The sequence below is a fragment of the Elephas maximus genome, chromosome 20 (genome assembly GCF_024166365.1).
Source record: "Elephas maximus indicus isolate mEleMax1 chromosome 20, mEleMax1 primary haplotype, whole genome shotgun sequence".
Classification (NCBI taxonomy): Eukaryota; Metazoa; Chordata; class Mammalia; order Proboscidea; family Elephantidae; genus Elephas; species Elephas maximus.
The window spans coordinates 44,139,324-44,165,425 of record NC_064838.1 but is presented as its reverse complement, the minus strand read 5'-3'; the positions used below and the strand labels follow the sequence as shown (position 1 = coordinate 44,165,425).

The 26,102-nt window shown below is 36.8% G+C and overlaps 1 protein-coding gene across 2 annotated transcripts in view; it reads right to left on the bottom strand.

Moving 5' to 3' along the window:
- Nucleotides 1-26,102, bottom strand: part of TXNRD3 (thioredoxin reductase 3) — an 80,861-nt gene that overhangs the window by 35,466 nt on the left and 19,293 nt on the right. For both annotated transcript variants that reach the window (XM_049862541.1, XM_049862540.1), the window contains exons 7-10: nucleotides 14,140-14,282; nucleotides 12,063-12,178; nucleotides 7,107-7,332; nucleotides 5,805-5,897 (exon numbers count right to left, since the gene is read on the bottom strand). In XM_049862541.1, the coding sequence (XP_049718498.1) occupies nucleotides 5,805-5,897; nucleotides 7,107-7,332; nucleotides 12,063-12,178; nucleotides 14,140-14,282 (578 nt within the window). The remainder of the gene's footprint in view (nucleotides 1-5,804; nucleotides 5,898-7,106; nucleotides 7,333-12,062; nucleotides 12,179-14,139; nucleotides 14,283-26,102) is intronic.

Below are 26,102 nucleotides of genomic sequence, written 5' to 3'. Positions count from 1 at the left end.
GATCTAGGAATCAATAGCATCCCAATTATAATCCCAGGAAACTTTTTTGTAGAAATTGGAAGCTGTTTTTAAAGTCTATATGGAAATGCAAAGGACCTGAACAAACTGGAGAACTTATTCTACCTGATACAGGACATACTATAAATATAAAGCTTCAGTAATGACAAGAATGTGATATAGGTGAAAGGATAGACTGATGGTGAACGGGACAGAATAAAGAGTGCAGAAATAGACCCACAGTTGTTTAATTGTTATCAAATGATTTCAACAAGGCACGAAAGGAATTCAGTGGGGAAACAGAAGTCTTATCAACAAATGGTGCTGGATATCCAAAGGTAAGTAAAAAGAACCTCAATCCCTACCTTACATCATACACAAAAATTAATTCAAGATGGAGTTCAGACCTAAATATAAAAGATAAAAACTTTAAAGCTTCACACAGAATACCATCAAGACTTCTGAGTAGGCAAAGGTTTCTCAGAACACACAGAAAGCATTAATCATAAAAGAAAAAAATAATAAATTGAACTTCATGAAAATTTTAAAACTACTGTTCACCAAAAGATGCTATTAAAAAATAAACAGGCACATCACAGATGGGTAGGAAATACTCACAATACGTGTATCTGACAAAGGGCCTAACTTCTATAATTCAAGAATAAAAATGCAAACAATTAAAAAAAAAAATGGGCCACAGTCTCAAACAGACATTTCATAAGGGAAGACATACAAATGGCCAACACATGAAAAATTGCTCAACATCATTAATTATCAGGAAAATGTAAATTAAAACCATAAAAAGATACTACTATACATTCATTAGAATGGCTGAAATGAAAAAGCCTAATAATACCAAATGTTGGTAAGGACATGAAACAACCAAACTCTGAGACACGGCTGGTAAAAATAAAAAATGATACAATCAAAACTATTTGGCAACTGGCAGTTTCTCAAAAAGTTAGATATATAAACTATCCTATAATCAAATAATTTCACTTCTAGGTATCCATCCAAGAGAAATGAAAGTGTATGTTCACAAAAAGGCTTAGGCAAGAAATCTTCATAGCAATTTTAATCATAATAGACCAATCGAAAAACAGCCTCAGTAACCATTTACAGGAAAATGGACAAACAAAATGGTATATTCATACAATGGGATAATATTTACCAGTAAAAAGAACTACCTACTGATACATAAAGCTATATGGATGAGTCCTGAATAAAATAAGGCACACACCAAGGAATACATACTGTATGCTCCCATTTATGTAATATCTAGAATAGACAATGTTCTGTTGTTATGCATATGGGAAGCACTGAATGATGAAGAAAACATCCAAAGAAGATGGAAGGGATATACGGATTCACTGTACTAAAAATAATTGGTCAACAGTCAACCATTTCAGGAGGTAGCATATGACCCACTGGTACTGAAGGAAGAAGTTCAAGCTGCAAAGAAGGCACTGGCAAAAAACAAGGTTCCAGGGATTGACCGAATACCAACTGAGATGCTTCAGAAACAGATGCAACACTGGAAGTGCTCGCTATTTTATGTTAAAACATTTGGAAGACAGCTACCTGGCCAACCAACTGGAAGAGGTTAATATTTCTGCCTATTCCTAAGAAAGGCAATCAAATGGAATGCAGAAATTATTGAACAATTATCACTATATCACATGTCAGCAAAATTTTGCTGACCTAATTCAAAAATGACTGCAGCCGTTCATTAACAAGGAAGGAACTGCCGAAAGTTCAAACAGATTCAGAAGAGGACATGGAACAAGGGATATCATTGCTGATGTCAGACAGGTTTTAGCCAAAAGCAGAGAATACCAAAATGATGTTTACTTGTGATTTTATCGACTACACAAAGGCATTTGAATGTGCAGCTCAGAAGAAATTATGGGCAACATTACAAAGAATGGGAATTCCAAGACACTTAATTGTGCTCAGGCATAATCTGTACATGGAACAACAGGCAGCTGCTTGAACAGAACAAGGGGAAACTGCCTGGTTCAAAACTGGAAAAGGTGTTTGGCAGTGTTATATCCCTTCACCATACTAATTCAATCTGTATGCTGAACATATAATCCAAGAAGCCATATTATATGAAGAACATGGCATCAGGACTGCAGGAAGACTCATTAACAATCTGTGATATGCAGATGATACAACCTTGCTTGCTGAAAATGAAGATGACTTGAAGCACTTCCTGATGAAGGTCAAAGACTATAGCCTTCAGTATGGATTACACTTGAATGTGAAGACAGTGAAAATCCTCAAAACTGAACCAATAAACAACAACATGATAAATGGAGAGAAAACTGAAGTTGCCAAGGATTTCATTCTCATTGGATCAACAATCAATGCCCACGGAAGTATCGGTCAAGAAATCAAATGACATATTGCATTACAAAAAACTGCTGTAAAAAAACCTCTTTAGAGTTCTAACAAACACAGATGTCACTTTGATGACTAAGATGTGCTGACCCAAGCCATCGTCTTTTCAATCGCCTCATACACGTGCAAAAGCTGGACAATGAAAACAGAGGACAGAAGAAGAATTGATGTGTTAGAACTGTGGTGTTGGCAAGGAATAATGAATACACCGTGGATTGCCAGAAGAGCAAACAAATCAGTCTTAGAAGAAATACAGCCAGAATGCTCCTTAGAAGCAAGGATGGTGAGACTGCAGCTGGCTTACTTTGGACACATCTTTAGGAAAGACCAATTGCTAGAAAAGAACACCATGTTTAGTAAAGTAGAAGGTTAGCAAAAATGAGAAAAATCTTCAGTGAGATGGACTGACGTAACAGCCTCCACAGCGGCTTCAAACATATCATGATCTTCATTCTGCGATATGAACATGACTCGGAGCCGACACAACAGCGGTAACAACAAAATAACCAAAACCGCTCTATGATGCTTGGACGTCGGAGGCTGGGAAGGGGTACAGGAGAGCTTTCTGGACTCACAGAAATGTTGTTACCTAACAAAAATAAATAAATGAACCATTTACAAAGTTAAGAAGTAGATATTATGAACAACTTTTCCTACCAACATATTTGAAAGCGTAAAGTGGTCTAATTCCTAAAAAAAAAAAAAATAACATTTATCAAAATTAACTCAAGAAGAAATAGAAAGCCTTAAAAGTCTTTTGAGTACCAAAGACATTAAATCAGCGGCCAATATATGTCTACAGAAAACTCTAGGCCCAGATGGCTGCATCAGAGAAGAACCAATTCTAATATTATACAAGAATTCTGAGAGAACAGGAGAAAAGAGAACATACTCCAAGATTCTTTCATGAGCTGGAAAAACCCTGATATCAAAACCTGACAAGTTTGATGTGTGAAGGGAAAATTATAAGCCAATATGATTCATGAATATAGATGTAAAAATCATAAATATTAAATTCAACAATACATAAAAAGGAATGCAAGTTGATTTAACATTACAAAATCAGCATAACTGGCAACGTTAACAGGTTAAAGAAGAAAAATCAATAGCTACTAAAGAAACATTGTTACAACTGAATATTCATTTATGATTTAAAAATACACAAGAAACAAAATAAAAAAACACATAGCAAACAAAATATGGGAAAGAATTTCCTTAACTTGATTAAAAGTACCTACCAAAAAACCAGATTTTCTAGATCCATTGAGACTGGGGAACCCCTGAATCTACTACCCAGAGATAATCTTTAAACCTTGAACCAATCTATGCCATGAAGCTATCATTAAACTGAACAATAGTTTAGCTCAATTAATAAAGAATATTTGCCTTAAGCATTGCGCTCTTATAAAGAAGCATCTATATGAGTTTAAATTGACAATTAATCTAAAGGACAGATAAGAACTTCAAGGGGCAGAAAGTATAAATTAATGGTGACAAAACAATATTGGGAGAGACAGAACGGTGACACAATGTGAAGTATGTAAACAATGTCATTGAACTGTACTTGTTGAAATTGTGAACTGATGTATGTTTAGTTGTGTATATTGCCACCAAAAATAAAAAAATTAAAAAAAGAGTACCTACCAAAAGCCTACAGAAAACATCACTCTTTAAAGATGAAACAATGAAAATTCTCAGATTGCGAACAAGACAAAAATGCTTGCTATTGCTATTTCTACTCAACATTGTACTGCAGGTCCTAGCTAGTGCACTTATGCAAGAAAAAAAATAAAGACAAAAACAGTGCAGAGAATAAAACATTATTCACATATAATATGGGTATGCAGAAAATCTAAAACAGACTAAGGATAAGTTATTTAAATATGAGTTTAGCAAGATTCCAAAATACAAAACCCATTGCCGCTGAGTCTATTCTGACTCATAGGAGCCCTACAGGGCAGGGGAGAACTAACTGCCTCCCAGAGGGTTTCCAAGGCTGTATATCTTCATGGAAGCAGGCTGCCACATCTTTCTCCCGTGGAGCAGCTGGCATGTTTGAACTGCCAAACTCTTTGTTAGCAGCTGGGTGCTTAACCACTGTGGGCCACCAGAGCTCTTTTTAGCAAGATTAAAAAAAAAAAAAGATTAAAAAGTAATCTTTTTAGCAAGATTACTGAATATACTAAATCAATACACAAAAATCAACAGGTTTTCTATACACCAGCAACAAACAGTTAAAGGTAATTACTCTTTCAAAAAATGCCATTTATAAGTATAATAAAAATACATGAAGCACCTAGGAATAAATCAAGCAGAAGATGTTCCTGTCCTCCATATAGAAATTTTTTTTAATAATTTTTATTGAGCTTTAAGTGAACGTTTACAAATCAAGTCAGTTTGTCACATATAAGCTTATATACACCTTACTCCATACTCCCACTTACTCTCCCCCTAATGAGTCAGCCCTTCCATTCTCTATAGAGAAATTTATTAAACTTTGTTGAGAATTACTAAGACCATCTAAATTAATGGAGAGATATATTATGTTAATAGATCAAGACTGAATATTGCAAAGAAGTCAATTATTTCCAACTGATCTATACAGCCAATGCAATTTTAATCAAAACCCTAACAGGGGTTAATTTTTGGTTTTGGTTTTGTTTTAGTTTTGTTGGTCCTCTCTTCATTATGTTTATTTTTTTAACTATGAAAAAAATCATGTCTATAAGAGTATATAAAACATAAATATAAGTTTACATGTATGTCACAAATTACAGTTCACAAAATAATTGTTGGCATCAAATACCATCAGTTTAAAAAACTGTTGCCATCCAATATATTCCATGAACTATTTAAGCTGTTTGGGGGATTTTATATATTTTTTAATGAAAATGTCTTTATTATGTTTTTATTATAAAAAGTATTCAATGTTTACTGCAAAAATATTCAAATGCAGAAATGTATAAAATATCTAATTCCTCAGAAGAAAGTACTAATAATAGTTGGATATATGTGGTTCCAGATTTTGTTCTAAAAAAAAAAAACAACCAAATCCATTGCCGTCGATTCCTACTCGTAGCAACCCTACAGGACAGAGTAGAACCGCCCCATAGAGTTTCCAAGGAGCACCTGGTGGATTTGAATTGCCAACCTTTTGGCTAGCAGCCGTAGCACTTAACCACTATGTCACCAGGGTTCTACGTATGGCTATACATATATTTTGCTATGCTATTCATCATGTATTGCTAAAAACCGTCAAATGTGAGTTGCCCAACCACCTTTGAATTATTATACTCTCAGAAAGAATCAAAAAAATCTTAAGTCTGGTACAATTCTTCTAAGCTTCATCTATGCTAATTTATGAGTGTATTCAGCCACTTACTGCTTATAAAATAAAAACTTACGGTGTTATATACTCCTTCGATAGTTTCTGTTCCTTCAGTGGATTTAGCCACTACTTTCAGCTTTCCAGGTGAACCTTTCTCCAATTGTTGAATCTAACAAGGATAAATAATGAAAATAATATAACGATGACAAAAAATAAATGGGTCAAATGGCATATACATATATATGAGTGGGGGTGTGTGTGTGTGTGTTTAAGGTTTCTGGACTAAGTAGGGATAAAGAAAAGACGACTGTCACAGATAATTTTGAAGGTAAAAATGAATTATTGGATTAGCTGAGACAGTAGGCAGCATAAAAAGAGGAATAAATGATGCTTCCTGGGGTTTGGCTTAATACATTGTGTGGATGGTGGTACCATTTACTGAGTATTGAGATGGGATAGAAAAATTAGCAGGGAAATACATTTACATAGAATAACAACAGTTTCATTTTTGTTTTATTAAATTTGAAATGCTTGAGGAATTCTAGTGGAGATATACAGTAGGCAGTTGTACAAATGAATGTGGAGTTCAGGAGCGATGTCTGAACAGGAGACATAAATCTGAGAATCATTAGCAGTTAGATAATACAACCCAGATAAAGAGTGCAGAGAAGAGGGGCCCGGATAAAAGCTAAGGTGCTCCCATATTTATAAGGTGAGTTGATGTGAATGGGGAAAATCTCAGCTATGGGGCTACGGACACTGAGAAAGAGTGTTTCAAAGAGAAGGAAAGTCAACTTCACCAAATGCTGCTGAGAGGCCCAGTAGGATGACAAAGATGTAACCAATGGACTTGACAAAGGGCAATTTGCTAAAGATCCCAACAAGCAGTTTTAAAGGGTTGGTGGAGACAGGGTAACTGAAGAGTGAAATGGAGGCAAGCTATTATAAGCAGCATACACAGACTTTTTTTGTGACAGGAAAATAACAATGGGACACAACCAGAAAGACAGAGAGGGCCAAGAGAGGACTTATTTGTTTAAAGATGAGAGATACTGAAGGGAATGATATAAGGCAAGGGAAGAAAAGTAACTGAAGATGGATGAATAGCCCTTAAAAAGTTGAAAGAAACAGGAGAAAGAAAAGGGAATCCAGCCTCCGAGAAGAGTTAACACCTTTTCCATTATCCAAAGAAGGAGTTAACGATGGGGATAAATGTGGATCACATTTGTAGATTTGGGGGTGGAATACTATTTTTAAGGTTTCCTATTGAGAACAGACTAATTTATTTAATGAAATGAAGTAAGGAGGAGTAAAATAAGAAGTTAAACAGAGAATAAGAAAGAAAATAAAAGGAATTCAAACTATTATTCAGGCTTACCATCACAGGTATGAATTTTCTTAAGAACTTGACACCATGTTGTTCCATGTAGGAACCCACTTTCTCTGCCATGTCTTGATCAAAGCCACGGAGAAGGATCGAGCGTACCATAACTGTGACATCTAAACCAATGCCGGCAAGAAATCCTGCACATTCTAGAGCCACGTAAGATGCCCCCACGACTAAAGTCTTGCCAGGGCAATAAGGCAGAGAAAAAAGGTCATCACTGAAAGATAAAAGTCAGGAAAAAAAAAAAGAATAACTAGGCAATAAAAATGAAATGAGTTATTACAATGGTCTTTTGTTGGCTGAACTGCAATTTGGTGCATGAATAAAAAACACTAAAAGAAACAGTCTTTTGAAGTTTGTAATTGTGTCTACTGTGGACAGAACGTGGAGGGGGAAGTGTATCTCAGATTTTTCAAAATCAAACTAGCAGATCACAAAATATAAAATACAATAGGAAGTATCAGACTACGTTATATGCAGTAAGCCAATTCAAATCCATTGCCATGGAGTCAATTCTAAGTCACAGCAACCCTGAAGGAGAGAGCAGAACTGCCCCACAGGATTTCAAGGCTGTAATCTTTATGGAAGCAGACTGTCACATCTCTCTCCTGCAGCGTGGCTTGTGGGTTTGAACTGTTGAGCTTTTGGTTAGAAGCTGAGAGTTTAACCACTGCGCCACTAGGGTTCCTTCATATATGCAGTAAGAAGCAATAGTATTTGTTTGTTTTAGATGCGTATACATACATGCACGTTCATCTAAACAACGATGCATATATGCACACCCATGTTCATTGCAGCACTGTTCACAATGGCAAAAGATGGAAACAACCTAGGTGCCCATCAACAGAAGAATGGATAAACAAATTATGGTACATACACACAAGAGAATTCCATGCAACGGTAAAGAATAATGATGAATCCACGGAACATCTCACAACATGGATGAATCTGGAGGGCATTATGCTGAGTGAAATTAGTTGCAAAAGGACAAATATTGTATGAGACCACTATTGTAAGAACTCAAGAAAAGGTTTAAATACAGAAGAATACATTCTTTGATGGTTATGAGGGTGGGGAGGGAATTCACTAACTAGATAGTAGACAAGAATTATCTTAGGTGAAGGGAAGGACAACACACAATACAGGGGAAGTCAGCACAACTGGACCAAACCAAAAGCTAAGTTGTTTCCTGAACACAACCAAATACTTGAGGGACGGAGTAGCTGGGGCCTGGGGACCATAGTTTCAGGGGACATCTAGGTCAACTGGCATAACAAAGTTTACTAAGAAAATGTTCTGCATCCCACTTTGGTGTGTGGCGTCTGGGGTCTTAAAAGCTTGGGAGCGGCCATCTAAGATGCATCAATTGGTCCCAACCCACTTGGAGCAAATGAAAATGAAGAACACCAAAGACACAAGGAAAATACTAGCCCAAGATGTGGGGATCATGGTCTTAGGGAACACCTAGCTCAGCGGTCATAACATAGTATATAAAGAAAATGTTCTACATTCTACTTTGGTGAGTAGTGTCTGGGATCTTAAAAGCCTGTCAGCAGCCATTTAAGATACTCTACCGGTCTCACGCCCTCAGGAGCAAGGAATAATGAAGAAAACTAAACATACAAGGAGAAGATTAGTCCAAAGGACTAATGGACCACATCAATCACGGCCTCCACCAGACTGAGTCCGGTACAGCTAGATGGTACCCGGCTACCATCACTGACTGCTCTGACAGTGATCACAGTAGAGGGTCCCAGACAGAGCTGCAGAAAAATGTAGTATGAAATTCTATCTCACAAAAGAAGACCAGACTTACTAACCTGACAGAAACTGGAGAAACCCTGAGAGTATGGCCCCTGGACACCCTTTTAGGTCAGTAATGAAGTCATTCCTGGGGTTCACCCTTCAGCCAAAGAATAGACAAGCCCATAAAACAAAACGAGACTAAAGGGGCACAACAGCCCAGGAACAAGGATTAGAAGACAGGAGGGGACAGGAAAGCTGGAAATAGGGAACCCAACGTCGAGAAGGGAGAGTCTCGACATGTCGTGGGGTTGTTAGCCAATGTCATAAAACAGTATGTGTACTAACTGTTTAATAAGAAACTAGTTTGTTTGGTAAACCTTCATCTAAAGTACGATAAAAAAAAAAAAAACTAGCCCAAGAGACAAAAGGGCCACATCAACCAGAGACTCCATCATTTTGAGACCAGAACTAGATGGTGCCTGGCTACCACCAATGACTGCCCTGACAGGGAACACAACAGAGAGGCCCAGACAAAGTGGGAGAAAAGCATGGAGCAGAACTCAAATTCACGTAAAAAGACCAGATTTAATGGTCTAATAGAGACTGGAGGAAGCTCCAAAACTATGGCCCCCAGACACATTAACCCAGAACTAAAACCATTCCCAAAGCCCACTCTTCAGACAAAGATTAGACTGGACTATAAAAAAAAAAAATTTGTGACGAGTGTGCTTCTTAGTCCAATTAGATACAAGAGACCAAACAGGCGGCTCTTGCCTGGAGGCAGGATGAGAAGGCAGGAAGGGACAGGAACTGGTAGAACAGACAGAAGAAACCCAGGGTGGAAAAGGGGAGTATGTTGTCACATTGTAGGGACTGCAACTAATGTCAAATAAGATGTATATAAATTTTTGCATGAGAAATGAAACAAAATAAACACTGATGCAACAAAAAATGTATGTCATAATGTCAGTTTCGTCAAAAAGCCTAAAAGTCACTGTACTACGTGATACAATGTCCTTCTTATGGCCATCCAGGGAAAATTCCTATTCAATCTCAAGATTAGGAATATCCACACTTCTGATCAACTGATACACTATTATCCCATAGACACTAAAACCTTAAATTTCATTGCATTTACTTCTTTGTTTTGGAAGCTAAGAGCCAAATTCCCGGACTACTACTTCCGCAATTAAATATGAATATATAGCATGTTTTTGTGTATAAATTTTACCACTGACCTTATTATTTACCTAACCTTATTTTCTCTTTGCATTATTACTTTATCTTCTTGCATTGTGTGTACTTTTACTTGTCATCAGTTCAAATCTTTTGTGGAATAAGACAGAGTAAATAAACTGAAAATATACAAAGATAATATAATTTACAGTTAAAATGGAATGACAACTAGTTTGTTGGTTAGTTGGTTAGTAATAATAAAAAAAAATCAGATGCAAATCAAATCACAATGAGATGCCATTTCACTCCCACTAGGACGGCTAAGACTAAAAAAAAACAAAAACTAACAAATGTTGGTGAGGATGTGGAGAACTGGAACACTTATCCACTGTTGGTGGGAATTCAAAATAGTACAGCCGTGAGGACAACAGTGTGAGGATTCCTCAAAAAACTAAAAATAAAACTACTGTAATAACCCAGCAATTCTACTCCTAGAACTTGAAAGCAGAAACTCAAACATAGACTTGTACACCAAAGTTCACTGCAGTACTAGTCGCGATAGCCAAAAGGTGGAAACAACCTAAATGCCCATTGACAGATGAATGGATAATCAAAATGTGGTACATACATACAATGGAATACTACTCAGCCAGTAAGAGAAATGAAGTCTTGATACATGCTACAATACGTATGGAGCTTGAAGACATTATGCTGAGTGAGATAAGTCTATCACAAAAGGACAAATATTGCATGACCTCACTTTTATATAAAAAGATGAGAAAAGCCAAATACATAGAGACCAGAGTTTATTAATGGTTACCAGGGGCAGAAGGGAGGGGTAAGGGTCAGGTTATTGCTTATGGAATACTGTTTCAGCTTAGTGATGGAAAAATCACATTGATTAAGGGATTGCACAGCCAATTACTGTTAAGTACTGTCAATAAGCTGTATGCCTATAAAAAGTCAAATTGGCAATGTGTGATACATTTACAACAATGACACGCACATACACACAAAAAGCAGCTGCAGAGTCTGCTTATGTATAACCGAACACCTCGTGGGATTTGGTTCCTTAGTTTGGAGGTTTAGGGTCATGGTTTCATGGGACATCCTAGTTAACTGGCCTAATAATGTTTTAAATGCTTCTGTTCTACCTCCTAGTTCGTTGCATAGGTCCCGGGGTCTTATGAGCTTGCTAGCACTCATCCAAGGCACAATAATTGGTCTCTATTCACCTGGAGCAACAGAGGAAGAAACAGAGTCAGGAACAGGAGTAAGAAATGGAATGTATGGCTAACTGCCCCCATGAACAGCTGCCTCCTTTACCATGAGACCAGAAGAACTAGATGGTGCTCGGCTACCATTACAGAACATTCTGATCAAAGATTTTATAGAAGAATTCTGATCAAAAGGGGGAAAATGCAAAACAGAATTTAAAATTCTCACAGACTCCAGACTTTCTGGAGCTATGTAAACTGGATAAACCCCTGAAACTATTGCCCTGAGATAATCTTTTAAACCTTAAACCAAAAATATCCCCTGAAGTCATCTTAAAACTAAACAATAGTTTAGCTTAACTAGTAAAAAATGCTTGCCTTGAGCATTACACTCTTTTAAGAACTATCTATAGGGGATTAGATAGGCATCTTAAGGGACAACGAGTTTATGTTAATGGAGAAAAACTCAGGAAATGAGGGTGAGGATGGTTGCAGAACTCACGGAATCAACGTTACTGAATTGTACATGCAGAAATTGTTGAATTGGTATATGTTTTGCTATGTATACTCTCAACAACAACAACAACTAAAATCATCGGTTGCTTTTAAATCAACTCTGACTCACGGCATCCCCATATGTGTCAACGTATATAACTACGGCTCCACAGCATTTTCAACGGCTCGTTTTTTGGAAATGGATTGCCAGGACTTTCTCCTGAAGTGCCCCTTTGTGGACTTGAATTTTCAACCTTTCAGTTTACAGCTGAGTGTGTTAACCATCTGCACCACTCAGAGACTCTAATCTTACCTAGTAATACAGTATTCTTTATCTCCTTGGATTCCTAAATACCGCGGCCTTTCACCTGTTGCTATGACAAATTTTGCAGCAGTATAAGAAGTCTCTTGTCCTTTTCTATTGGTTGCCTTGAAAAGAGAAAAGTAAACTTCACTTATTCAACAAGACACAATAGAGTATCAGATACCCTGAATAAAATATTTACTACCCTTAAAGAACTCCCAATTCAACAGGAACAGCAGACAAGTAATAAATAACGCAATGTGATGAGCACTGACATGGAAGATAGACGTCTTTACAAAATATTAAGCAAAGGACTGTATTAGGGGCAGGAGACTAGAAAGCTAGTCAACAGATAGCTTTAAAAAAGATAATATTTCCACCGGACATGACAAAAGTGAAATGATTTCAGAGAGAAAATAAGAACTTGAAACGGAAAACAGCAGATACAGACACAGATACCAAAGCAAGCTAGCAGCCATTCAGTCAATCCTGGCTCCTAGAGGCTCCATGTGTACACATCACCAGGCCTTTCTTCCAAGGCACTTCTGGGTAGAATCAAACTGCCAGCCTTTTGGTTACCAGCCAAGCACGCATGCGCGTGTGTGTGTGTGTATACATTATGTACACACACACACACACACACACATGCATACACATACATACATATATATATATATATATGCCACCACTCCCACAAAAAAAAAAAAAATTGCCCTCAAGATGATTCTGACTCATAGCGACCCTACAGAACAGAGCAGAACTGCTCCATAAGATTTCCAAGGCTGTAAATCTTTACAGCAGTAGACTGCCACATCTTTCTCCCACAGAGTGGGTGGTGGGTTCAAACCATTGACCTTTAGGTTAGCAGCCAAGCACTTAACCACTGCGCCACCAGGGCTCCATATACACATACAAAGGCCTAAAAAGTAGCTCGTATCTGGGAAACAGCAAGTGGGCAGAAGTAACTGGAAAGTAAGCTATGTGCTGGGGAGAAGTGGAAATTTGTGCGAAGTGTAAAGAACCTTACATACCATCCTAAAAATTGAGGCTATCAGGAACCAACAAAGGTTGTCCGTTGTTTGCCTATTTTTAATTACGCAAGTAATTCATAAATACATTTTCATTAAAAAAAATTCAAATACCAATGAAGATTCTTAAACAGAGGGGTGGTGACACAATCGGTAGAACAGAAGGTAGGCAAACTGGGACAAGGAACTGCTTAGAAAGGTCCTGAAACAGCACAAGCAAGTGGGAGTGGTTGTAGGTATGAAGACGGAAGACGCTGAAGTTTCTACATTGATATCACTAAGTGAGGAAGTTAAGAACAGGCAGGTTCGACTGTAGAGACTGGATGATTCATCCAACTGTGCCAGGCAAATTATAATCTGAGAAATAAAATTAACTAACTTGTATTTCTACTATGTTTCATGTGAATGATATAATTCAAATTGGCCCATGTAATGATTTTAAAAATGAGTTTTAAGAGTCAACTCATACCTTTTTAAGTTAGAGACAGCAAATGCCTACAAAATAATTTATAATCTTGTATTGTCAAAGTAAACCACAAAAATGAACCAGTTGCTGAGGATAATATCCAGTTGTCTTCTATAACTCTAATTTCAAATGTTATGTTTCATCAAAAGGGTCTTGTTTTCCTATGCGTTGACCTTATAATACATAAATATTACATATATAAATATATAAAAAAAAAAGAATACACTAATTCTGATACTACTTGTATCAGTGCCTTTTCAATAATATGTATTGGAATTCTAGTCAAGATTTTGTTTTCAAAAAGTATTCCACTGCTAAAATTTTGATGTTTTTAGTCTTTTGAGCTTTGAACTTTTTAATCTAAATATTTTCTCTTGTAAGATGGCAAAGAAATCAAAGGAAGAATAACAAGTTCAAAGTAAGTTTTCTTTAAAATGCAATTTCTTCAATTTAGCCAGACATTTGGGTTCAACAGACAATGTGGTCAAATGTTAGCCATAGTCCTTAACATGCAACACAGATTTTTAGTTAAAGGCAGGTACAAGCAATAGTAAGGAAAGGCAATGAACAAGACAAAAAATTCAAACAGTACCTTTATTTTATGATGTTCAACAAATTCTCCGTAGGAATTGACATAGGTCACAGCTTTTTCCCTCAAAGACAACCTGTAACCCCAATTTAAAGAGCCTATGTAGTTTTGAATTGCTTCTATCATGGTCTCCCAGTTGTGCTTAACTGAAAATAAACAACCAGGTTGAAATTGTAAAGTGAATTTTGTTTTTAATGACAAATTATATATAACCACCCATGAACCACAATATATACCACTTAAGAATAAAGTGACGATAATTAGCAACTTCAATCTTCTTAATGCCTGTTACCATTTATACCTCTTCCTATCTTATATCATAAAGCATGTACAAAGGCAAAGTTCTCAAAAGAAAACTGGACAAAAGGCCACGGAGGAGAGAACGGGGAAAACAGACCCTCACATAGCAACACCCACCCCGTAACGTAAGAAGATCATCTCTACTTGGGTGCACTGGTGAAGGGAATACTCTAACGTAAAAAAGTCTCCAGTCAGTGAGTAATGTTAACTTGCCTTACTAGATCCTGAATTCCACTCCCATTTAGTTCACCTACTAGTGGTTTTATGAGAGCAAATACATTTCTTCATAATAAATGTGGCTAGTGCTCACTGTTGCCAACCTTTCATATGAGAATGTTCAACCATTTCCTTTGGAAATTGGTGTGGGATAAAACTGAATTGGGATTCCTCATCATCGCTGTACCTTCTAGGCACAATTTATTTCATGGAGTTGACCTGATCTCCTGATGCTGGTCCCCGAGCAGACGCCAGTCTCCATGTAACAGTACGTTCAACAGGCACAGAGGCCAGCCCGGAAGGGAGGATTAAATACCTTTGGCCTCAGGCTTACAACGTAACTGGATGAGGCCACTGAGGACAAACCCAGCAAACCGAGGGAAGGTCACAACTGGAGACTCCCCATTTGCTTCTCTCAAGAAAGGCCCCATGGCTCATCAAGGAATGGAGAGGTTACAGTGTAGGAAAGGAAATAACTACAAAGAATGTCAGAGTGCAGAGAGAGGCTAAGCCCAGGTAAACTTTTACGGCCTAGCATCCCATCACTATGTCTATGACACCACTGTTCAACAAAGTCTCTGAGGTTTTGCAACCCAAAATGGTCATTCTCTTCACGTTACCCCGTGACCCCAGGAAGGTTACAAAAACTTCAGTAGCTGTCCCAGCAATGATAACCTTCTCCACATTGGCACACAGCCTCATATCCTAAGAGACATTCTCCCCCGGCCCCAAAAAGCTTTGCTTTCAACGCTTAAAGAGTCATTTATGCCAAGGACCCTGTTAGCTAAGTTCAAAAGTCACATGTCCTTTTGTTTCTTGTTCTTGCTGTAAAGGACATCCTACATCAGAGGTCCCTAACCAAAGATGGCCGCATACCAGGATCACCTAGGAATCATGCTGAAAAATTCAAATGTGTAGGGCCCACCACAAAGCTACAGAATCAGACGTGGGAGCCCAGAAATTGGATGGTTAAAAAATTACTCCAAGGGACTTTGATACGGCAAGTGTATAGACTAGCATTGTGGAACCACTTGCTATATTGTTTCATTGATCTGTTTAGTACCGCAACAGCATCACAATTTTAAATATGATGGGAAAAGTCACCTTCTATACTTTCTCAAATGTTGCTTAACTAGTCTCACATACTTATTTTTCAATATGAACTTCAGAATCATTTATCAAGTTCCAAAAATGGGGGGGAAGCAGGCGAGGGAAATCTCATTGAGATTTCACAAATAAATTTTAAGAGAAATAATGTCTTCACAATATTGAGACCATCCCTACCAAAACCATAGTGTATTTGTTATGCGTTTATATTCCTTCCTTATATATTTTACACATTCCTAAATTTATTCCAAAGTATTCTATCATTTTTGTTGCACTCTTCCATTACATTTTTTAGCTATTAGTGGTATATAAGAAATCTACTGATTTTTGTGCATTCATCTTAAAAGCAGTCAACTTACTAAGCTCATTATTTCTGGTATTTTTCAGTTGAATGTCTTATATATTCTAGGTAAAGTATATATAGTTGTAAATAATTGTTTCTCATTCATATTATAAACTTAAAAATGACTTTTTCCTCTTCCTATTTAAATACGTATACTTTTTCTTTCTTATCTTTCTTTTTTTTGCATTGACCAGAAGCACCAGAACAATTCAGACAGTAGCAGTAAAGTGCACAACCCTGTCTGATTCTTGACTTTAATGGAAATGCCTCAAGTTCCTTCTTCTCCAGGAAATACTTGCTTTTGACTTTTGTCCATCTGTAAAAGAAGTGTCCCATTTCTTTTCTTAGATATCCTGATAGTTTTTTTTTAAAGCAAGAATGGATGTAAAACTTTTATAAAATGTCTTTTTGGCTGAAATCCAGGCAATCTCATCGATTTTATGTATTCCTATTTGTGATTTCCTAATGTTGACTCATTTTGGCATCCCTGAACATAGAGGATTTGTTATACTATACAGGATATGCTGAAGAGGATTTGCTAACATTTGTTCTGGAATTTGGGCACTTCTAAGGCCTGGGGCCGACTACGGAACAGACCATCAATTGCTCTTATGCAAGTTAAGCTGAAGAAAATTAGAACAAACCTGCAACAGCCAAAATACACCTTGACCATGTCCCAACTGAATTTAGAGACCATCTCAAGAACAGATTTGACACGCTGAACACTAATGACCGAAGACTAGACAAGTTTTGGAATGACATCAAGGATACCATGCATGAAGAAAGAAAGCAAAAGGTCATTAAAAAGATAGGAAAGAAAGAAAAGACCAAAATGGATGTCAGAAGAGACTCTGAAAGTTGCTCTTGAAGGTGGAGGAGCTACAGTGAACAGAAGATTTGATGAATTAGAAGAGCTGAACAGAAGATTTCAAAGGGCAGCTCAAGAAGAAAAAGTAAACTATTATAATGAAATATGCAAAGACCCGGAGTTAGAAAACCAAGAGAAGAACATGCTTGGCATTTCTCAGGCAGAAAAAAAAGGAAGAAAAACTTCAAACCTCGAGTTGCAATACTGAAGAATTCTATAGGCAAAATTTTGAATGACACATGAGGCATGAAAAGAAGATGGAAGGAATTCACAGAGTAACTGGACCACAAAGAACTGGCAGATGTTCAACCACCTCAGGAGGTAGCATATGATCAAGAACCGATGGTAATGAAGGAGTCCAAACTGCACTGAAGGAAATGGCGAAAAACAAGGCTCCAGGAATTGATGGAATACCAACTGAGATGTTTCAACAAATGGATGCAGCGCTGGAGGTACTCACTCATCTATGTCAAGAAATTTAGACACTAGCATCCTGGCCAACTGACTAGATCCATATTTGTGTCCATTCCAAAGAAAGGTGATCCAACGGAATGTGCAAATTATTGAACAATATCATCAATATCACACAAGTAAAATTTTGCTGACAATCATTCAAAAGCAGTTACAGCAGTACATCAACAAGGAACTGCCAGAAGTTTAAGCTGGATTCAGAAGAGGACATGGAACAAGGGATATCATACCAGATGGATCTTGGCTGAGAGCGGAGATACTTATTTGTGTTTTATTGACTACGCAAAGGCATTTGACTGTGTGGATCATTACAAATTATAGATAACATTGAAATAACGAGAATTCCAGAACACTTAATTGTGCTCATGAGGAACCTGCACACAGACCAAGAGGCTGTCATTCAAACAGAATAAGAGGACGGTCCTTGGTATAAAGTCAAGAAAGGTGTGCATCAGGGTTGTATCTTTTCGCCATACTTATTCAGTCTGTATGCTGAGCAAATAATTCCAGAAGCTGGACTATATGAAAAAGAATGCATCATCCTTACAACTGGCCCAGTAAGCAACATCATGATAAATGAGGAAAATACTGGCATTTTCAAGGATTTCCTTTTACTTGGATCCATAATCAACGCCCATGGAAGCAGTAGTTAAGAGATCAAATGATGTATTGTATTGGGCAAACCTACTGCAAAAGACCTCTTTAAGTGCTAAAAAGCAAAGATGTCACTTTGAGTACCAAGCCGTGCCTGACCCAAGCCATGGTATTTTCAATCACCTCATACGCATGTGAAAGCTGGACAATGATTAAGGAGGACTGAAGATGAATTGATGTATCCGAGTTATGGTGCTGGTGAAGAAAACTGAATATAGCACGGACTGCCAAAAGAACAAACAAATCTGTCTTGGAAGAAGTACAGCCAGAATGCTCCTTAAAAGCAAGGTAGTTGAGACTTCATCTCACATACCTTGGACATGTTATCAGGAGGGACCAATTCCTGGAGAAGGATATCATGCTCGATAAAGTAGAAAGTCAGAGAAAAAGAAGACCCTCCACAAGATGGACTGGAACAGTGGCTGCAATAGGCTCAGGTATAGCAAAGACTGTGAGGATGATGCAGGACCCGGCAGCATTTCGTCCTGTTGTACGCAGGGTCACTGTGGGTCAGAACCAACTCAACAGCAACCAACAACAACAACACGAGCTACAACTTTCTATCTTCAGACTATCTTTCTGTATCATGTCAAACTAAAAAAAAAGTGAACTCCATTTTTTTAAAGTTCTAGAACAGTTTACATTATATAGCAACTACCTGTTTTTTGAAGATTTGATAAGATTAACAAGTCAAGCTATTGGGTCCAGTGCATTCTGGGGAATGGGTTGTTTTTAGGTAATGTTTTTGATAATTCAAGATAATCTTTTCATTGTGATATTCAAAATTATTACCACTAGCTTGTACACTAAATTGTTTTCTCTCTTCTACAGCTGTAGTTATGGTTCTTTTCTCACATCTAGTGCTGCGTACTTGTATGCGTTTTCTTTCCTTATTTTCTTAATTGGACCTACCAAAGATGTGCCTATTTTATTTGTATTTTCAAAAATACTCTTGGTTTTGTTTATCAACTTTAATATTTGAGGTGGCTCATTGTTTAGTACCTGTTTTGCATGTGTGTGTGTGTTTTGTTTTTTGGGGTTTTCCTTTCCTTTTTTACCTTGTACTCTACCTATCTGGTATTAACTGCCATTGTTTTTGTTTGTATTTCTTCAATACATCTTTTCTGTCTTATTTAAAATTTTTCTTATAACCTTTTCCCATTCTTGTATTTTCAATAATTATGGCTTTTTTTTTTTAAGGCTTATAAACAACATAAGAAAAATGTTGCTATTTACCCAACCTGAAAATCTAACCCACTGAGTATTCTATTAAGTAATATGATTGATCTTACATCCAATATCTTATTTTCTGTTGTTGTTACGGTCTTTAGAGTTTCATGCTGTTTCCCTTATCATCTTTGCTATACTGACTTTTCTATGTATATTTTCTCCTTCCCTTTTACTCGGAAGTTCTAAATTCAATTTCTAATCTGGAAATTATCTGCACTTATTTTTATCTGTATTTCTTTATTAACATCAACAATAAAAATATCTAAAACATTCTGCCAGAACAAAGTTTCAGCACGCTTTTACTTCCTTTCTCTTGTCTCCCAGATCCTGTTCAAATCACAGAATTTTTACTCTACAGTATTAACTTTTTAATATTATGGCTCTATTATTTTCATGGTGATTTTCTTTTATTTCAGGCTATCCTTTTTGGACAACTTAATTGCAAACAGATTATCAACAACCATTTAGATTCAACCTGCACAGTCTTGGCGGTACAACACACTGTTGTACAAGGCTCATGCCTGAATCTGTTAGGCACCCCAGATGCCTTATATACTCTCTTTGAAATACCAATTAGCAGTTAACGTAACTTGTTCAAAGCCTGTCTTTCTCCTGAAAGTGACTATGCCAAGTGAGCAGAGATTGCAACCTTGCTCCCTACTCAACCTTCAGTGTAATGCTTGGCATACCAGTAAGCCCCTGATAAACAGTGTTAAAGAAATAAACAAACAACCAACAACCTACTGCCATCAAGTTGATTCCAACTCATAGCAACCCTACAGAACAGAGTAGAACTACCTCACAGGGATCCCAAGGAACGGCTGGTGGATTCCAACTGCTCACCTTTTGGTTAGCAGCCAAGCTCTTAACCACTGTGCCACCAGGGCTCCAAACAAAGGATTTCTGAAACAATATTTCATTTTGCAATTCTTTATTCTGATTCACTTTTCATCTGACTCAAATACTTATTTGAATAATTTTTTTCAGAAAGCACAGATGGGTCGTATACTTGCTGAGAACTAACACATAAATAAATAACATGAATCCACTGTCTTCCAGCATTCAGCATTACAGAAAGAGGACTGGTTAAGTCTAATTCTTTTTCAACACATTTTTTGCTCTGTCAAGATGTTTTCCTTTATTCAGAGAATTTGAAAACTTACCTGGATATATTTCAGGATACCAGTTCTAGTCTTACTGAATCCATTAGCAGCATATGACACAGTTCACTATCCTCTCCAGGATGCTGCTCTCTAGTGTTCCTCCCACATCACCAGCTGCTATTTTCAGTTCCCTGGACTGAGCCTTCCTTGTCTTCTAACTTCTATACATTGCAGTATCTCTAGGCTCAAACCTCTAACCAAGGGCTGTGATGATGAAAATGTTCTATATCCAGTTGTCCAGTACGGTAGCCACTAGCCACACTGTGATAACTCAGCACTTGACATGTAGCTAGTGTGACAGAGAAACTGATGTGTTAATTTCATTTAGTTAGTTTAAATTTAAATAGTCACAGACAGCTAGTGGCCACCATATTAGACGGTGTCATAGATTGAATTGTGTCTCTCAAAACTGTGTGTCAACTTGGCTAGTCCACGATTCCAGTATCATTGGACTGTCCACCATTATGTCATCTGATGCAATTTTCCTATGTGTTGTAAATCCTACCTCTATGATGTTAATACAGGAAACGCTGGTGGTGTAGTGGTTAAGAGCTATGTCTGCTAACCAAAGGTCAGCAGTTCAAATCCACCAGGTGCTCCTTGGAAACTCTATGGGGCAGTTCTACTCTATCCTACAGGGTTGCTATGAGTTGAAATCAACTCCATGGCAACGGGTTTGGTTCTTGGTTTTTCATGATGTTAATGAGGTGGAATTAGTGGCAGTTATGTTAATGAGCCAGGACTCAGTCTACAAGATTAGGCTGTGTCTTAAGTTAATCTCTTTTGAATATAAAACAGGGAAGTGAGCAGAGAAGACATGGGAATCTCGTACTACCAAAGAAACAATAGCTAGGAGAATAGCGCATCCTTTGAACCTGAGGTCCCTGCATTGAGAAGATCCTCAACCAGGGCAGACTGATGACCAGGACCTTCAACCAGAGCCGATGGAGAGAAAAAGTATTCCCCTGGAGCTGGCTCCCTAAATTCAGACTTCTAGCTCCTACACTATGAGAGAATAAATTTCTCTTCGTTAAACCCATCCACTTGTGGTATTTCTGTTATAGCTACACTAGATAACTAAGACAGGCTCTCAAAAAGTAAAGATGAAGAGAGACTCCTGAAAGCAGTGAAAGAGTTGCAAAACAGTCATATACAAAGGATCCTCAAGAAGACTAAGTTCCGATTTCTCCTCAGAAACTTTAGAGGCCAGAAGGCAATGGAATGATATATTTAAAGTGCTGAAAGAAAAAAACTGTCAACCAAGAATATTATGTCCAGTGAAACTATCCTTTAAGAATGAAGGTGAAATTAAAACATTCCCAGACAAACAGAAGCTGAGAGAGTTCATATCCATCAGACCAGCCCTATAAAAAATACTAACAGGAGTTCTGTAGATGGAAAGGAAAAGATACTAGAAGGTAATTCAAAGCTATACATAAAAAGAAAGATTCCCAATAAAGGGAAATGCATGGACAAACATAAGGGCTAGCAAGAAGGTATTCATGCTTGATAATTCTAAATGTTTTGATCATATTTTTTAATAACAAACATATAAAAAGCAAGGATAAGATTATGTTACAGGGCACATGGAATATAAAGATGTAATTAGTGGTAACAACAACAAAAGAGGAATGAATGGTACAAATACTGAATTTTTAGTTAAGGTGGTACCAACTAGCCCCAGAATGTTATAAATACAAGTTTTCACATGTAATACATGGTAACTACTAAGAAAAAATATATATATAATACACAAAAGGAAAGGAGAAGGGAACTAAAGAGGCTCACTACAATAAACCAACAAAACGCTAAAGCAAGAAATAGTAAAGGACAATGAAAAAGAAGGGTTAAGACATACAAAAAACAACTAAATAAAAGGGCAGAAGTAAGTCACTTCTTATCAGTAATTATACTGAATGTAAATAGACTAATGCTCCAAGAGGTAGAGAGCGGCAGAATAGATTTAAAAGAAAAAAAACATGATCCAACTATATGCCATTTACAAGAGACATGTATTAAATCCAAGGACACAAATGGGTTGAAAGTGAAAGGATGGAAAAAATATTCCATGCAAATAATATCCAAAAGAGAGCCTGGATGGCAATCTTAATATCAAGGTAGACTTTAAGACAAAATTTGTTAGAAGAGATAAAAATGGACACTATATAATGATAAAAGGGTCAATTAATGAAGAAGATTTAACAATCATAAATACACATGTATCTAATACCAGGGCACCTAAATATATAAAGAAAACACTGATAGAACTGAAGGGAGAAATAAAATAGTATTAGTATAATAGTTGCAGACTTCAACACAACATTTTCAATATTGCACAGAATATTTAGAAAGAATCAACAAACACAGGACCTAAATGACACTAAAAACTAAATAGACTTAACACACATATATAGAACACTGCACCCAACAACTGCACAATACACATTCTACTCCAGTATACATAGATCATTTTCCAGACAGACCACACGTTAGGTACCAAAGCAAGTCCTGATAAATTTTAAAAGACTGAAATTATACATACTGTCTTCTCTAACCATAATGGAGTAAAGCTAGCAATCAATAACAGAAAAAAACCTGGAAAATACACACACATATGGAAATTAAACAACACACTATTAAACTAGCAGCAGGTCAAGGAAGAAACAAAAAATTTCCTAGAGTCAAATGCAAATGAAAGTACAACATACCAAAACTTATGGGACACAACAAAGGCAGTACTTAGAGGGGAACTTATAGCAATAAACACCTACGTAAAGAAAGAAAAAGATATCAACAGCCTAATTCGATGACTCCAGGAACTAGAAAGAGAAGAGCAAACTAAGCCTAAATATACCAGAAGATAGGAAATAACAAAGATCAGAGGAGAAATAAATAAAATTAAAAACAGAAAAACAACAGAGAGAATCAATAGAACTAGAAGTTGGTTTTTTGAAAAGATCAATAAAATTGACAAATCTTTAGTGAAAAGATGCAAATAATCAAAGTAAGAAATGACAAAGGGGACATTACAACTGACTCAAAAGAAATAAAGAGAATTATGACAGAATATTATGAACGACTGTACAGCAACAAACTGGATAATCTAGATGAAATGAACAAATTCTTATGAGCACAAAACCTACCCAAACTGTCTTACGAGAAAATAGGAAGTCTCAACAGACCCATAACAAGTGAAGAGATCAAAAACCTCCCAACAAAAAAAAGTCCTGGAGCAGGTGGCTTCACTGGAGAATTCTACCAAACATTTAGAGAAGAACTGACACCACTACTGTTTAAACTCTTCCAAAAGATACAGAGAAGGAATACTCCCTAATTCATTTTATGAAGCAAACATAACCCTGATGCCCAAACCAGACGAAGACACCACAAGATAAGAAAACCACAGGCCAATGTCACTTATGAATATAGATGCAAAAGTCCTCAACAAAATACCAGCAAACAATCCAACAGCATATTAACAGAGTCATACACCATGGCGAAATCGGATTAATTCCAGGAATGCAGGGATGGCTGGACATTAGAAAATCAATCAATGCAATCACCACATCAATAGAACAAAGGAAAAGAACCACATGATCAACTCTATGGATAGTGAAAAAGCATCTGATAAAACCCAGTACCCTTTCTTGATGAAAACCCTAAAGAAGGTTGGAATGGAAGGGAACTTCCTCAGTATGATTCAGGGCATACATGAAAAGCCATCACACAACATTATAATTAATGGAGAAAGACTGAGTTTTTCCTTGAAATTAAGAACAAAAGACAAGGATGCCCACTCTCATCACTTCTATTCAATATTGTGTAAAAAATCCTAGCCAGAGCAATAAGACAAGAAATATAATGTATCAGATCGGAAAAGAAGTAAAATTATCTCTATTTGTGGATGATATGATTCTATACATAGAAAATCCCAGAGTCCACGAGAAAACTTCTAGAGCTAATAGAGGAATTTAGCAAAGTAGCAGGGTACAAGGTCAACAAACAGAAATCAGATGGATTTCTATACACGAGCAGTGAGAAATCTGAACGAGAAATGAGGGCAACAATTCTATTTACAAAAGCATCTAAGAGAATAAAAAAAAAAAGTTTAGAATAAAATACCTAGGAATAAATCTAACCAGGAACATGAAGGACTTATACAATGAAAACTATAAAACACTCCTGAAAGAGATTAAAGAAGACTAAAACAAATGGAAAGATGTTCAATGTTCATGGATTGGAAGAAAATATTGTTAAGATGTCGATACTACCCAAAGTGATCTATAGATTCAACCCAATCCTGATCGAAATTTCAGTAGCCTTCTTTACAGAAATAGAAAAACCAATCCTCAACTTTATATGGAATGCCAAGAGGCTCCAAATGGCTAAAGCAATATTGAAAGAGAAGAAAAAAGTAGGACTCCTCACACTTCCTGATTTTACAACATAATATACAGCCTTGGAGCCCTGGTGCTACAATGATTAAGAGCTTAGCTGTTAATCAAAAGGTCCACAGTTCAAATTCACCAGCTGCTTCTTGGAAACCCTACGGGTAATTCTACTCTGTTCTATACGGTTACTATGATTCAGAATTAACTCAACAGCAATTTTTTTTTTTCTTAATACAGATACAGTAATCGAAACAGCGTGATCCCAGTATAACAAGAGACATAAAAGACCAATGAATAGAATTGAGAGTCCAGAAACAAACCCACACATCTATGGTCAACTGATTTTTGACAAGAGTGCTAAGTCCATTCAATGGGGAAAGAAGAGTCTCTTCAATAAACAGTGTTGGGAAAATTGAATATCCATGTGCAGAAAAATGAAACAGGATCCATGCCTCACACCATATACAAAAACAAATTCAAAATGGATTAAGGACCTAAATGTGCAAGCTAAAACCATAAAAATTTTAGAAGAACAAGTAGTGGCAATGCTGTCAGGCCTAGCTTTTTACAATAGCTTATCTAATATAACAACAAAAGCACAAAAAACAAGAGACAAAATAAATTAATGGGACCTCAAAAATTAAAAATCTTTTGCTCATCAAAAGACTACCAGAAAAGTGAGAACATAAGCTATCAACTGGGAGAATATCTTCAGATAACCATATATCTGGCAAGAATTTAATAGCCAAAATACATATATAAAACTTCAACAACTTAACAAAAAGACAAAACATTCAATCATAAAATGAGCAAAGGACTTGAATAGCCATTTTACCAAAAAGAACATTCAAATGGCCACCAAACACATGAAACGAGGCTCAACATCATTAGCCATCAGATAGACGTAAATCTAAACCACAATGAGACACCATTTCCCTCCCACTAGGACAGCTAAGATGAAATAAATAAATGACAAATGTTAGCAAGGATATGGGGAAACTGGAACCCTTATCCATTGCTAGTGGGAATGCAAAATGGTTCAGCTTTTGTGTAAAACAGTTGGCAATTCCTCAAAAAATTAAAAACAGAACTACCATATTACCCAGAAATTCCACTCCTAGGTACATACCCAAGGGACTTAAAAGCAGTGACATGAACAGACTTATGTACCTGATTGTTCACTGCAACACTATTCCCAATAGCCAAAAGGTGGAAACAACCTA